We start from the raw sequence: 14,973 nt of genomic DNA on the forward strand, positions 1-14,973 counted from the left end.
TGCTCACTGCCCCGTGTCCTAACTCACACCCAGTCCCGTTCACCCATCACCCCCTGTGCTCACTGCCCCGTGTCCTAACTCACACCCAGTCCCGTTCACCCATCACCCCCTGTGCTCACTGCCCCGTGTCCTAACTCACACCCAGTCCCGTTCACCCATCGCCCCCTGTGCTCACTGCCCCGTGTCCTAACTCGCACCCAGTCCCGTTCACCCATCACCCCCTGTGCTCACTGCCCCGTGTCCTAACTCACACCCAGTCCCGTTCACCCATCACCCCCTGTGCTCACTGCCCCGTGTCCTAACTCGCACCCAGTCCCGTTCACCCATCACCCCCTGTGCTCACTGCCCCGTGTCTTAACTCACACCCAGTCCCGTTCACCCATCACCCCCTGTGCTCACTGCCCCGTGTCCTAACTCGCACCCAGTCCCGTTCACCCATCACCCCCTGTGCTCACTGCCCCGTGTCCTAACTCGCACCCAGTCCCGTTCACCCTTCGCCCCCTGTGCTCACTGCCCCGTGTCCTAACTCGCACCCAGTCCCGTTCACCCATCACCCCCTGTGCTCACTGCCCCGTGTCCTAACTCACACCCAGTCCCGTTCACCCATCACCCCCTGTGCTCACTGCCCCGTGTCCTAACTCGCACCCAGTCCCGTTCACCCATCACCCCCTGTGCTCACTGCCCCGTGTCCTAACTCACACCCAGTCCCGTTCACCCATCACCCCCTGTGCTCACTGCCCCGTGTCCTAACTCGCACCCAGTCCCGTTCACCCATCACCCCCTGTGCTCACTGCCCCGTGTCCTAACTCGCACCCAGTCCCGTTCACCCATCACCCCCTGTGCTCACTGCCCCGTGTCCTAACTCGCACCCAGTCCCGTTCACCCATCACCCCCTGTGCTCGCTGCCCCGTGTCCTAACTCACACCCAGTCCCGTTCACCCATCACCCCCTGTGCTCACCGCCCCGTGTCCTAACTCACACCCAGTCCCGTTCACCCATCACCCCCTGTGCTCGCTGCCCCGTGTCCTAACTCACACCCAGTCCCGTTCACCCATCACCTCCTGTGCTCGCTGCCCCGTGTCCTAACTCACACCCAGTCCCGTTCACCCATCACCCCCTGTGCTCGCTGCCCCGTGTCCTAACTCACACCCAGTCCCGTTCACCCATCACACCCTGTACTCACTGCCCCGTGTCCTAACTTACACCCAGTCCCGTTCACCCATCACCCCAAGTGCTCACTGCCCCGTGTCCTAACTCACACCCAGTCCCGTTCACCCATCGCTCACTGCCCCGTGTCCTAACTCTCACCCAGTCCCGTTCACCCATCACCCCCTGTACTCACTGCCCCGTGTCCTAACTCACACCCAGTCCCGTTCACCCATCACCCCCTGTGCTCACTGCCCCGTGTCCTAACTCGCACCCAGTCCCGTTCACCCATCACCCCCTGTGCTCACTGCCCCGTGTCCTAACTCACACCCAGTCCCGTTCACCCATCACCCCCTGTGCTCACTGCCCCGTGTCCTAACTCGCACCCAGTCCCGTTCACCCATCACCCCCTGTGCTCACTGCCCCGTGTCCTAACTCGCACCCAGTCCCGTTCACCCTTCGCCCCCTGTGCTCACTGCCCCGTGTCCTAACTCGCACCCAGTCCCGTTCACCCATCACCCCCTGTGCTCACTGCCCCGTGTCCTAACTCACACCCAGTCCCGTTCACCCATCACCCCCTGTGCTCACTGCCCCGTGTCCTAACTCGCACCCAGTCCCGTTCACCCATCACCCCCTGTGCTCACTGCCCCGTGTCCTAACTCGCACCCAGTCCCGTTCACCCATCACCCCCTGTGCTCACTGCCCCGTGTCCTAACTCGCACCCAGTCCCGTTCACCCATCGCCCCCTGTGCTCACTGCCCCGTGTCCTAACTCGCACCCAGTCCCGTTCACCCTTCGCCCCCTGTGCTCACTGCCCCGTGTCCTAACTCGCACCCAGTCCCGTTCACCCATCACCCCCTGTGCTCACTGCCCCGTGTCCTAACTCGCACCCAGTCCCGTTCACCCATCACCCCCTGTGCTCACTGCCCCGTGTCCTAACTCGCACCCAGTCCCGTTCACCCATCACCCCCTGTGCTCACTGCCCCGTGTCCTAACTCACACCCAGTCCCGTTCACCCATCACCCCCTGTGCTCACTGCCCCGTGTCCTAACTCGCACCCAGTCCCGTTCACCCATCACCCCCTGTGCTCACTGCCCCGTGTCCTAACTCGCACCCAGTCCCGTTCACCCATCACCCCCTGTGCTCACTGCCCCGTGTCTTAATCACACCCAGTCCCGTTCACCCATCACCCCCTGTGCTCACCGCCCCGTGTCCTAACTCACACCCAGTCCCGTTCACCCATCACCCCCTGTGCTCGCTGCCCCGTGTCCTAACTCACACCCAGTCCCGTTCACCCATCACCCCCTGTGCTCACTGCCCCGTGTCCTAACTCACACCCAGTCCCGTTCACCCATCACCCCCTGTGCTCGCTGCCCCGTGTCCTAACTCACACCCAGTCCCGTTCACCCATCACCCCCTGTACTCACTGCCCCGTGTCCTAACTTACACCCAGTCCCGTTCACCCATCACCCCAAGTGCTCACTGCCCCGTGTCCTAACTCACACCCAGTCCCGTTCACCCATCGCTCACTGCCCCGTGTCCTAACTCTCACCCAGTCCCGTTCACCCATCACCCCCTGTACTCACTGCCCCGTGTCCTAACTCACACCCAGTCCCGTTCACCCATCACCCCCTGTGCTCACTGCCCCGTGTCCTAACTCACACCTAGTCCCGTTCACCCATCACCCCCTGTGCTCACTGCCCCGTGTCCTAACTCGCACCCAGTCCCGTTCACCCTTCGCCCCCTGTGCTCACTGCCCCGTGTCCTAACTCGCACCCAGTCCCGTTCACCCATCACCCCCTGTGCTCACTGCCCTGTGTCCTAACTCACACCCAGTCCCGTTCACCCATCACCCCCTGTGCTCACTGCCCCGTGTCCTAACTCGCACCCAGTCCCGTTCACCCATCACCCCCTGTGCTCACTGCCCCGTGTCCTAACTCACACCCAGTCCCGTTCACCCATCACCCCCTGTGCTCACTGCCCCGTGTCCTAACTCGCACCCAGTCCCGTTCACCCATCACCCCCTGTGCTCACTGCCCCGTGTCCTAACTTGCACCCAGTCCCGTTCACCCATCACCCCCTGTGCTCACTGCCCCGTGTCTTAATCACACCCAGTCCCGTTCACCCATCACCCCCTGTGCTCACCGCCCCGTGTCCTAACTCACACCCAGTCCCGTTCACCCATCACCCCCTGTGCTCACCGCCCCGTGTCCTAACTCGCACCGAGTCCCGTTCGCCCATCACCCCCTGTGCTCACCGCCCCGTGTCCTAACTCACACCGAGTCCCGTTCGCCCATCACCCCCTGTGCTCACCGCCCCGTGTCCAAACTCACACCCAGTCCCGTTCACCCATCACCCCCTGTGCTCACTGCCCCGTGTCCTAACTCACACCCAGTCCCGTTCACCCATCACCCCCTGTGCTCACTGCCCCGTGTCCTAACTCACACCCAGTCCCGTTCACCCATCACCCCCTGTGCTCACTGCCCCGTGTCCTAACTCACACCCAGTCCCATTCACCCATCACCCCCTGTGCTCACTGCCCCGTGTCCTAACTCGCACCCAGTCCCGTTCACCCATCACCCCCTGTGCTCACTGCCCCGTGTCCTAACTCGCACCAAGTCCCGTTCACCCATCACCCCCTGTGCTCACTGCCCCGTGTCCTAACTCGCACCCAGTCCCGTTCACCCATCACCCCCAGTACTCACTGCCCCGTGCCCTAACTTACACCCAGTCCCGTTCACCCATCGCTCACTGCCCCGTGTCCTAATTCACACCCAGTCCCGTTCACCCATCAGCCCCTGTGCTCGCTGCCCCGTGTCCTAACTCACACCCAGTCCCGTTCACCCATCACCCCCTATACTCACTGCCCCGTGTCCTAACTTACACCCAGTCCCGTTCACCCATCACCCCAAGTGCTCACTGCCCCGTGTCCTAACTCACACCCAGTCCCGTTCACCCATCGCTCACTGCCCCGTGTCCTAACTCACACCCAGTCCCGTTCACCCATCACCCCCTGTACTCACTGCCCCGTGTCCTAACTCACACCCAGTCCCGTTCACCCATCACCCCCTGTGCTCACTGCCCCGTGTCCTAACTCACACCCAGTACCGTTCACCCATCACCCCCTGTGCTCACTGCCCCGTGTCCTAACTCGCACCGAGTCCCGTTCACCCATCACCCCCTGTGCTCGCTGCCCCGTGTCCTAACTCACACCCAGTCCCGTTCACCCATCACCCCCTGTGCTCACCGCCCCGTGTCCTAACTCACACCGAGCCCCGTTCGCCCATCACCCCCTGTGCTCACCGCCCCGTGTCCTAACTCACACCCAGTCCCGTTCACCCATCACCCCCTGTGCTCACTGCCCCGTGTCCTAACTCACACCCAGTCCCGTTCACCCATCACCCCCTGTGCTCACTGCCCCGTGTCCTAACTCACACCCAGTCCCGTTCACCCATCACCCCCTGTGCTCACTGCCCCGTGTCCTAACTCACACCCAGTCCCGTTCACCCATCACCACCTGTGCTCACTGCCCCGTGTCCTAACTCACACCCAGTCCCGTTCACCCATCACCCCCTGTGCTCACTGCCCCGTGTCCTAACTCACACCCAGTCCCGTTCACCCATCACCACCTGTGCTCACTGCCCCGTGTCCTAACTCACACCCAGTCCCGTTCACCCATCACCCCCTGTGCTCACTGCCCCGTGTCCTAACTCACACCCAGTCCCGTTCACCCATCACCCCCTGTGCTCACTGCCCCGTGTCCTAACTCGCACCAAGTCCCGTTCACCCATCACCCCCTGTGCTCACTGCCCCGTGTCCTAACTAGCACCCAGTCCCGTTCACCCATCACCCCCTGTGCTCACTGCCCCGTGTCCTAACTCACACCCAGTCCCGTTCACCCATCACCCCCTGTGCTCACCGCCCCGTGTCCTAACTCACACCCAGTCCCGTTCACCCATCACCCCCTGTGCTCACCGCCCCGTGTCCTAACTCACACCCAGTCCCGTTCACCCATCACCCCCTGTGCTCACTGCCCCGTGTCCTAACTCACACCCAGTCCCGTTCACCCATCACCCCCTGTGCTCACTGCCCCGTGTCCTAACTCACACCCAGTCCCGTTCACCCATCACCCCCTGTGCTCACTGCCCCGTGTCCTAACTCACACCCTGTCCCGTTCACCCATCACCCCCTGTACTCACTGCCCTGTGTCCTAACTCACACCCAGTCCCGTTCACCCATCACCCCCTGTGCTCACCGCCCCGTGTCCTAACTCACACCCAGTCCCGTTCACCCATCACCCCCTGTGCTCACTGCCCCGTGTCCTAACTCACACCCAGTCCCGTTCACCCATCACCCCCTGTGCTCACTGCCCCGTGTCCTAACTCACACCCAGTCCCGTTCACCCATCACCCCCTGTGCTCACTGCCCCGTGTCCTAACTCACACCCTGTCCCGTTCACCCATCACCCCCTGTACTCACTGCCCTGTGTCCTAACTCACACCCAGTCCCGTTCACCCATCACCCCCTGTGCTCACTGACCTACATAGGCTCCCGGTCCGACAACACCTTGAATTTAAAATTCTCGTCCTTGTTTCCAAATCCCTCCATGGCCTCGCCCCTCGTTATCTCTGTAACCTCCTCCAGACCCACAACCCTCCGAGATCTCTGCGCTCCTCCAATTGTGCCTCTTGTACACCCCTGATTTCCATCACTCCACCATTGGCGGCCGTGCCTTCAGCTGCCTGGGCCCTAAGCTCTGGAATTCCCTCCCTAAACCTGTGTATCTCAGCTGGCTAAACCCCTGCAGTATCTCTCCCTAAACTGTGGCTCTGCCAAACTGCACTGAAGCTCCCTGCCTTTGGAATAAGAGCTGAGAGAGAGAGTGCATATTTAGTGGTCAAACAAACTACAGAGCAATTGTTCATTCTCGTATTTCAATAGAATTATATCTTGTAGACCAACATATGGTGAATAAATCTTTAATTTTAAAGATTACTTATTAATAGTTTTCTTGCAATAATTGTGTCTCCAGGTTTTATGGTCGGACCTCCTCTTATGTTCATGGTGGGTTGGATGGCAATGGAAAGCCTGCAGAAGCAGTTTATGGCCAAGCTGTAAGTATTTATGATGCTTCATGTTGCTTGCAAGCAAGCTGTTTTAGTATTAATATCAAAATGTAATTTAATGTTGATGGGAAGGTTGGATTAGTTTTTCTGTGATTTGTTGACCGATATAAAATACTGGCGCTCTGTGTGCAGGATACTTTCATCTTCACTGCAGTATTGTATTGGTGCATGAGTAAGTTCACCCGTACGTAGCAGCTCTGCCACCACATGTTGGCGACGTGCCTTCCAAGACTCCAAATATACCAAGTGGGCACATTCTTCACTTTCCTGTGAAATGTGAAGAGCCAGTTGTCTCAGTGGAAATGTGGGGAGCTAGCTCCCTGAATCCAGTTCATTCATAAGAATTAGGAGCAGGAGTCGGCCATTCGGCCCCTCGAGCCTGCTCCGCCATTCAATAAGATCATGGCTGATCATCGACCTCAACTCCACTTTCCTGCCCGATCCCCATATCCCTTGATTCCCTTAATATTCAAAAATCTATCGATCTCTGTCTTGAATATACTCAACGACTGAGCCTCCACAGCCCTCTGGGGCAGAGAATTCCAAAGATTCACCACCCTCTGAGTGAAGAAATTCCTCCTCATCTCAGTCCTGAATGGCCGACTCCTTATTCTGAGACTGTGACCCCTGGTTCTAGACTCCCCACATTTTTGTGCAGTCTGGATGCTCCCAGTTCCCTGAGAGTAGGGCATTGATTCAGTGAAGTGCAGCCGATGGAGAGAGATCCCTCGGTGCCTGTATATTCAATCCCATATCTGGGCTGGATCTGAATGAAGGCTTGTGATGCGAAGAAAGTGTATTAACCCACTGCACCAACCAGCTCACCAGTGTATTTTTTTTGTCCCTTAAAATCCCCATTCACATTCCTGTTTCTGTTTTTTAAAAAAATGTTGGGATCTGCAGTGGGATTTTTAATTTAATATTTTATTTACTTTTAAAATCTGCTTAAAGCCCTGAGTAAATTTCTTTCAGAGCAAAGCAACAATCACATTTCTAAATGCTGGTAGAATTTAGTGTTGATTCTAAATTATGAATCTTTTGCAGGAGATCCACAAAAAGGTGATGTCCCTTCAGTTTAGTGATTGCCATACGAAGATACGGCACGTGGATGCTCACGCCACACTGAGTGACGGGGTGGTGGTACAGGTGATGGGGGAGCTGTCAAACGGTGGTCAGCCAATGAGGAAATTCATGCAGACCTTTGTCCTGGCACCAGAGGTAAGCGTCTAATATTTAAAAAAATCATTTGCTTTTAACGTTTTTTTTGTTGCAATGCAGCACAGATTGATGCAGCATTCACTGCATCTGAACAGAAAGCACTCAAATTGTTGCTTTCAATGAGGGCCTAGCCTTTTATTAACTTGACAGTGTGTGGGTTTCTGTGTAAAAGATAGAGAGAAAGAACTTGAATTTCTCTCGCACCTTTCACAACCTCAGGCCATCCCAACGCGCTTTACAGCCATTTAAAAAAATTATTTACGGGATGTGGGCGTCGCTGGCAAAGAAGATAAGAAATAGGAGCAGCATTCGGCCCTTCGAGCCTGCTCCGCCATTCAATGAGATCATGGCTGATCTTCTGCCTCAACTCCATTCACCGGCCCTATCGCCATATCCCTTGATGCCCTTACTAGTCAGAAATCTATCGACTTCTGTTTTGAATATACCCAATGACTGAGCCTCCACAGGCCTCTGGGGTAGAGAATTCCAAAGATTCACCACCCTCTGTGTGAAGAAATTTCTTCTCATCTCAGTCCTGAATGGCCGACCCTTTATCCTGAGGCTGTGGCCTCTGGTTCTAGACTCCCCAGCCAAGGGAAACATTCTCCCAGCATCCACCCTATCAAGCCCTGTAATAATTCTGTACGCTTCAATGAGATCCCCTCTCATTCTTCTGAATTCAAGAGAATACAGGCCTAGTTTACTCAATCTCTTCTCATACAACAGTCTCGCCATCCCAGGAATCAATCTCGTGAACCTTCGTTGCACTCCCTCTATGGCAAGTATATCCTTCCTTAGGTAAGGAGACCAAAATTGTACACAGTACTCCAGGTATGGCCTCATCAAGGCCCTATATAATTGGAGTAAGACTTCTTTACTCCTGTACTCAAATCCTCTTGTAATGAAGGCCAGCATACCATTTGCCCTCCTAATGGCTTGCTGCACCTGTACATTCACTTTCAGTGACTCATGTACAAGGACACCCAGGTCCCTTTGAGCATCTGCATTCCCCAATCTTTCACCATTTAGGAAATACTCTGCCTTTCTGTTTTTTCTACCAAAGTGGATAACTTCACATTTATCCACATTATATATTCCATCTGCCATGTTCTCGCCCACTCACTGAGCCTGTCGAGATCCCCTTGAAGCCTCTTCACATCCTCTCCCTAACTGACACTGCTACCTAGCTTTGTATCATTAGCAAAGTTGGAAATGTTACATTTAGTCCCTTCATCCAAAACATTGATATAGATTGTGAATGGCTGGGGCCCAAGCACCGATCCTTGCGGTACCCCACTAGTCACAGCCTGCCATCTTGAAAAAGACCCGTTTATCCCTACTCTTTGTTTTCTGCCTGTTAACCAATTCTCAATCCATGATAGTATATTACCCCCAATTCCATGTGCCCTAATTTTGTTCACCAACCTCTTGTGTGGGACCTTATCGAAGGCCTTCTGAAAATCCAGGTACACCACATCTACCGGTTCTCCTTTGTCTACTCCACTAGTTACATCCTCAAAGAACTCCAATAGGTTTGTCAAACAGGATTTCCCTTTCATAAATCCATGTTGACTCTGCCCAATCTTACTATTAGTTTCTAAGTGCCCAGTTATTGCATCCTTTATAATAGATTCCAGCATTTTCCCAACTACTGATGTGAGGCTAACAGGTCTGTAGTTCCCCGTTTTCTCTCTCCCTCCTTTCTTAAATAACGGGGTTACATTTGCTACCTATAGAAGCTTTTACAATCCGTTTTTACATTTTTTGCTAGTTTGTGCTCGTATTCCATTTTCCCTTTATCAATTTCTTGGCCCCCCTTTGCTGATTCCTAAAAAATCCTGATCCTCAGGCTGACTGTTGTTTCTGGCAACTTTATAAGCTTCCTCCTTTGACTTAATACTAGCTTTAATTTTTTTTGTTAGCCATGGTTGGATCACTTTTCCTTTTGGGTTTTTATGCTCTAGAGGAATATATGTTTGTTGCAAATTATGCATTATTTCCTTGAATGTTAGCCATTGTATGTCCACCTTCATACCTTTTAGTGTAGTCTCCCAATCTACCATGGCCAACTTGTCCCTCATACCCTTGTAGTTTCCTCTGTTTAGATTGAAGACCTTAGTTTCAGATTGGGCTACATCACTCTCAAACTTAATGTAAAATTCAATCACATTATGGTCACTTGTCCCTAAAGGCCCCTTTATCACAAGATTATTGATTAGCCCTTTCTCATTACACAGTACCAGATCCAGAATAGCCTGTTCCCTGGTTGGTTCCTCCACATACTGATCCAGGAAACCATCTCGCATGCATTCCAAGAATTCGTCCTCCACACCATTAGTGGTAATTTGATTTGCCCAGTCAATATGTAGATTAAAGTCCCCCATGATTACCGTATTGCCCTTGTTACATGCACTTCTAATCTCTTGATTGATACTCTGCCCTACATTACCACTACTGTTTGGTGGCCTATACACAACTCCCACCAATGTTTTCCTCCCTTTGCTGTTTCTTAGCTCCACCCAAACTGATTCCAGTTCTACATCACGATCTGCCGAGCCAAGATCTTTTATCTCTACCGTACCGATCTCATCCCTTTATTAACAGCGCTACGCCACCTCCTTTTCCTTTCTGTCTGTCCTTCCTAAATGTTGAGTACCCTGGAACATTCAGTTCCCAGCTTTGGTTACCCTGCAACCATGTCTCTGTAATGGCAATTACATCATACCCATTTACGTCTATTCGTGCCATTAATTCATCCACCTTGTTGCGAATGCTACGTCCATTTAGATAAAATGCCTTCCTGTTTAATATTTTTCTGCACTTTGACCCTCTTTACTGTTGGCCTTTGTTTCTGCTCCCTACTAGTTTTGCTGACTACTTTTCTAACTTGCACTTCCAGCTTTATTTCTCTCCGTTCTGGGCCCACACTTAGGTTCCCAGCCCCCTGACAAACTAGTTTAAATCCTTCCCAGCAGCACCAGCAAACTCCCCTGGCGAGGATGTTGGTCCCGGTTCTGCTGAGGTGTAACTCGTCCACCTTGTACAGGTCCCACCTTCCCCAGAATCGGTCCCAATGCCTCAGGAATTTAAATCCCTCCCTCCTACACCATCTCTCCAGCCACGCATTCATCTGGGCTATTCTCCTATTTCTGCTCTCGCTAGCACGTGGCACTGGGAGTAATCCTGAGATTACTACCTTTGAGGTCCTGCTTTTTAATTTATTTCCTAGCTCCCTATATACTGCTTGCAGGACCTCGTCCCTCTTTCTACCAATGTCGTTGGTACCGATATGGACCACGACCTCTGGCTGTTCACCCTCCCCCCTTCAGAATGTCCTGCAGCCGCTCAGTGAAATCCTTGACCCTGGCACCAGGGAGGCAACATATCATCCTGGAGTCACGTCTGCGGCCACAGAAACGTCTATCTGTTCCCCTTACGATAGAATCCCCTATCACTATTGCAAGGCCAGCATTTATTGCCCATCCCTAATTGCCCTCGAGAAGGTGGTGGTGAGCCGCCTTCTTGAACCGCTGCAGTCCGTGTGGTGAAGGTTTTTTTTGTAGCGGTTTGGTACAACTGAGTGGCTCGCGCGGCCATTTCAGAGTCGACCACATTGCTGTGGGTCTGGAGTCTCATATCGGCCAGACCGGGTAAGGACGGCAGATTTCCTTCCCTGAAGGACATTAGTGAACCAGATGGGTTTTTACGACAATCCGATAGTTTCATGGTCACCATTACTGACACTAGTAATTATTCCAGATTGAATTAATTAACTGAATTTAAATTCCCCAGCTGCCGCAGAACTCAGCAGATCATGAGTCCAGGCCTCCGGATTACTAGTCCAGCAACATAACCACTGCGCTACCGCCCCCTCTTTCTACTTCTAAGTACTTTAGCAGTGCAGTCACTGTTGTAATCTAGTGCAGTTGCTGATCTGCACAAGGGAGAGGCTTACTCACCAGTTGGGTTTTGGGGGCTGTTGATCTCTGGGCTTCTGATGATTAATTTTAGCTGATTGGTGGAGGGGGGGAGGGGGAAAGTTTCTTCTCTCCCAAATGTACAGTGCGAGGCAACTTGAGGCAAAGGTCTGAGGAAGGATGTTCTTGCCATGGAGGGAGTGCAGCAAAGATTCACCAGACTGATACCTGGGATGGCAGGAATGACGTATGAGGAGAGATTGGGTCGATTGGGCTTATACTCGCTGGAGTTCAGAAGAATGAGAGGGAATCTCATCGAAACCTATAAAATTCTGACAGGACTAGACAAACTAGGTGCAGGAAGGATGTTCCCGATGGCCGGGGAGTCCAGAACCAGGGGTCACAGTCTAAAGATAAGGGGTAAGCCATTTAGGACAGATGAGGAGGAATTTCTTCACCCAGAGAGTGGTGAACCTGTGGAATTCTCCACCACAGAAGGCAGTGGAGGCCAATTCATTAAATATATTCAAGAAGGAGTTGGATATATTTCTTAAGGCTAAAGGGATCAAGGGATATGGGGAGAAGGCAGGGACAGGGTACTGAATTTGGATGATCAGCCATGATCTCATTAAATGGTGGAGCAGGCTCGAGGGGCCGAATGGCCTACTCCTGCTCCTATCTTCTATGTTTGTGATGCCCCACCTTTCGTGGAAAAGTTAACAAGGGGGAGAAAATGAGGAAAAATAAGCAGAAGAGCCAGGAAACAGAAGTCGGGTCGCAGTCAGCGTTCCCGTTTAGCTGCGCGGTGGCCATGCCGTGGTCTGGAGGTCTCGCGCAGCCGGCTTTTCAATGGAAAATCCGCGCATGCGCGGGAATGTGAACGGGCCGCGCGGCCAAAAGAAATGAGGTGGAACGTTGGTCACTGTAGCGAATCTTCTCCCGACTTTTGGGGAGCTTTATTGCCGCAGCATCACTAGCTGTGCGCTAAAACTTAAAACAATCACAGGATAGGAAATCTGTGGTTTGGCTGAAGCTGTGAGGAGTTTAAGGGTTAAACTATGAATACGCAATAACTGTGTGCAATGGTCATAATTCTTAGTTGACAAAATGTCAGCGAGCTAACTTTTCGGTGAGGTGGTGGGGGGAAGAAAATATATACGAGGATGTTTCCCGAGAGTCCAGCAACGACAATGACACGCTTGCTCCAGGTATATTTGTTCGGTTGTGTCCGTGTAGTTTTTTTTATAATAGATCTACGCGATGGTTACATTTTTTGAATGCTGATGGTCTTGAGCATGATTTTCTTGCATCATTCGAAGGCTTCCTTCGAACAGATTGGTGTTTGGGTAAAACCACACGCATTTTATCAGATTTGTTTTGAAGAAACGGTCCATGAGAAAGTTAAGTTGGAAATGCATAGAGAGTGAGTTGTCCAGATGTGTGGTGGACTTTACTAAAATGACTCAAAATGAACACGGCTACTAAAGACGATGTTATTGCCACATTCACAGAGATAAACTTCTTTTGGTCTTTTTTTTTTTACAGGGTTCTGTTCCAAACAAGTTCTACGTCCATAACGATATATTCCGCTACCAGGATGAAGTGTTCGACTCTGACGCAGAATTGGAAGAAGGTAAGAAATGGAACTGTACGAGGTGGCACGTTTACAGATTAAGCTCCAGGTCGAAATATTTGCAGTTTGTCATCAAAAAGCAGACAATAACACAATTTTAATGCGTTTGGACCCAGAATGTTGGTCGCAGGCTTTTCTTAACTTTTTTTTAGAAACGTTATAGACCTGATTAACTCACCCCACTTAGCGCAAACATGGCGGTTGGGTCATAGAGTCATAGAGTAATACAGCACGGATAGAGGCCCTTCGGCCCATCGTGTCCGCGCCAGCCATCAAGCCCTGTCTAATCTAATCCCATATTCCAGCATTTGGTCCGTAGCCTTGTATGCTATGGCATTTCAAGTGCTCATCCAAATGCTTCTTAAATGTTGTGAGGGTTTCTGCCTCCACAACCCTTTCAGGCAGTGAGTTCCAGACTCCAACCACCCTCTGGGTGAAAAAGTTCTTTCTCAAATCCCCTCTAAACCTCCCGCCCTTTACCTTGAATCTATGCCCCCTAGTTATTGACCCCTCTACTAAGGGGAAAAAGCTCCTCAGCATCCATCCTATCTATGCCCCTCATAATTTTGTACACCTCAATCATGTCCCCCCTCAGCCTCCTCTGCTCCAAGGAAAACAAACCCAATCTGCCCAGTCTCTCTTCATAGCTGAAGCGCTCCAGCCCTGGTAACATCCTGGTGAACCTCCTCTGCACCCTCTCTAACGCGATCACATCCTTCCTGTAGTGTGGCGACCAGAACTGCACACAGTATTCCAGCTGTGGCCTAACCAGTGTTTTATACAGCTCCATCATAACCTCCTTGCTCTTATATTCAATGCCTCGGCTAATGAAGGCAAGTATCCCATATGCCTTTTTTACCACCTTATTCACCTGTTCCGCCGCCTTCAGGGATCTGTGTACTTGCACACCCAGATCCCTCTGACCCTCCGTCTTGCCTAGGGTCTTTCCATTCATTGTGTATTCCCTTGCCTTGTTAGTCCCCCCAAAGTGTATCACCTCGCACTTTTCCGGGTTAAATTCCATTTGCCACTGTTCCGCCCATCTGACCAACCCATCTATATCGTCCTGCAGACTGAGGCTACCCTCCTCGCTATTTACCACCCTACCAATTTTTGTATCATCCGCGAACTTACTGATCATACCTTTTACATTCATATCCAAGTCATTAATGTAGACCACAAACAGCAAGGGACCCAGCACCGATCCCTGTGGCACCCCACTGGCCACAGGCTTCCAGTTACAAAAACAACCTTCGACCATCACCCTCTGCCTTCTGCCACTAAGCCAGTTTTGTATCCAATGTGCCAAGGCACCCTGGATTCCATGGGCTCTTACCTTCTTGACCAGTCTCCTGTGTGGGACTTTATCGAAGGCCTTACTGAAATCCATGTATACCACATCCACTGCGTTACCCTCATCCACACACCTAGTCACCCCCTCAAAAAATTCAATCAAATTAGTCAGACATGATCTTCCCTTGACAAAGCCATGCTGACTATCCCTGATTAATCCTTGCCTCTCCAAGTGGAGACAAATTTTGTCCCTCAGGACTTTTTCCAATAATTTTCCTACCAATAATTTTCCTACCACTGATGTTAGGCTCACTGGCCTGGAGTTCCCCGGTTTTTCCCTACTACCCTTCTTGAATAATGGAACTACATTAGCGGTTCTCCAGTCCTCTGGCACATCCCCTGTGGCCAGAGAGGTCCTGAATATATGTGTTAGAGCCCCCGCAATCTCTTCCTTTGCCTCACACAGCAGCCTGCGATACATTTCATCCGGGCCTGGGAATTTATCCATTTTTAGGCCAGCTAAAACCGCCAATACCTCCTCCCTCTCCATGTTAATATGTTCGAGCATATCACAGTCCCCCCGCCCTATTTCTATGTCTACATCGTCCTTCTCCATAGTGAAAACAGATGCAAAAAATTC

General features: G+C 52.1%; 1 protein-coding gene across 4 annotated transcripts in view; it reads left to right on the plus strand.

Moving 5' to 3' along the window:
• The window catches only part of LOC147122503 (ras GTPase-activating protein-binding protein 2-like), a 56,566-nt gene that overhangs the window by 16,410 nt on the left and 25,183 nt on the right, over positions 1-14,973 (plus strand). For all 4 annotated transcript variants that reach the window (XM_086005979.1, XM_086005972.1, XM_086005991.1 and 1 more), the window contains exons 3-5: positions 6,179-6,260; positions 7,317-7,490; positions 12,953-13,040. In XM_086005979.1, the coding sequence (XP_085862105.1) occupies positions 6,179-6,260; positions 7,317-7,490; positions 12,953-13,040 (344 nt within the window). The remainder of the gene's footprint in view (positions 1-6,178; positions 6,261-7,316; positions 7,491-12,952; positions 13,041-14,973) is intronic.

This window comes from Somniosus microcephalus, chromosome 2 (genome assembly GCF_052327205.1).
Source record: "Somniosus microcephalus isolate GS21.2 chromosome 2, FLI_Smic_1.0, whole genome shotgun sequence".
In the NCBI taxonomy this organism is placed as follows: Eukaryota; Metazoa; Chordata; class Chondrichthyes; order Squaliformes; family Somniosidae; genus Somniosus; species Somniosus microcephalus.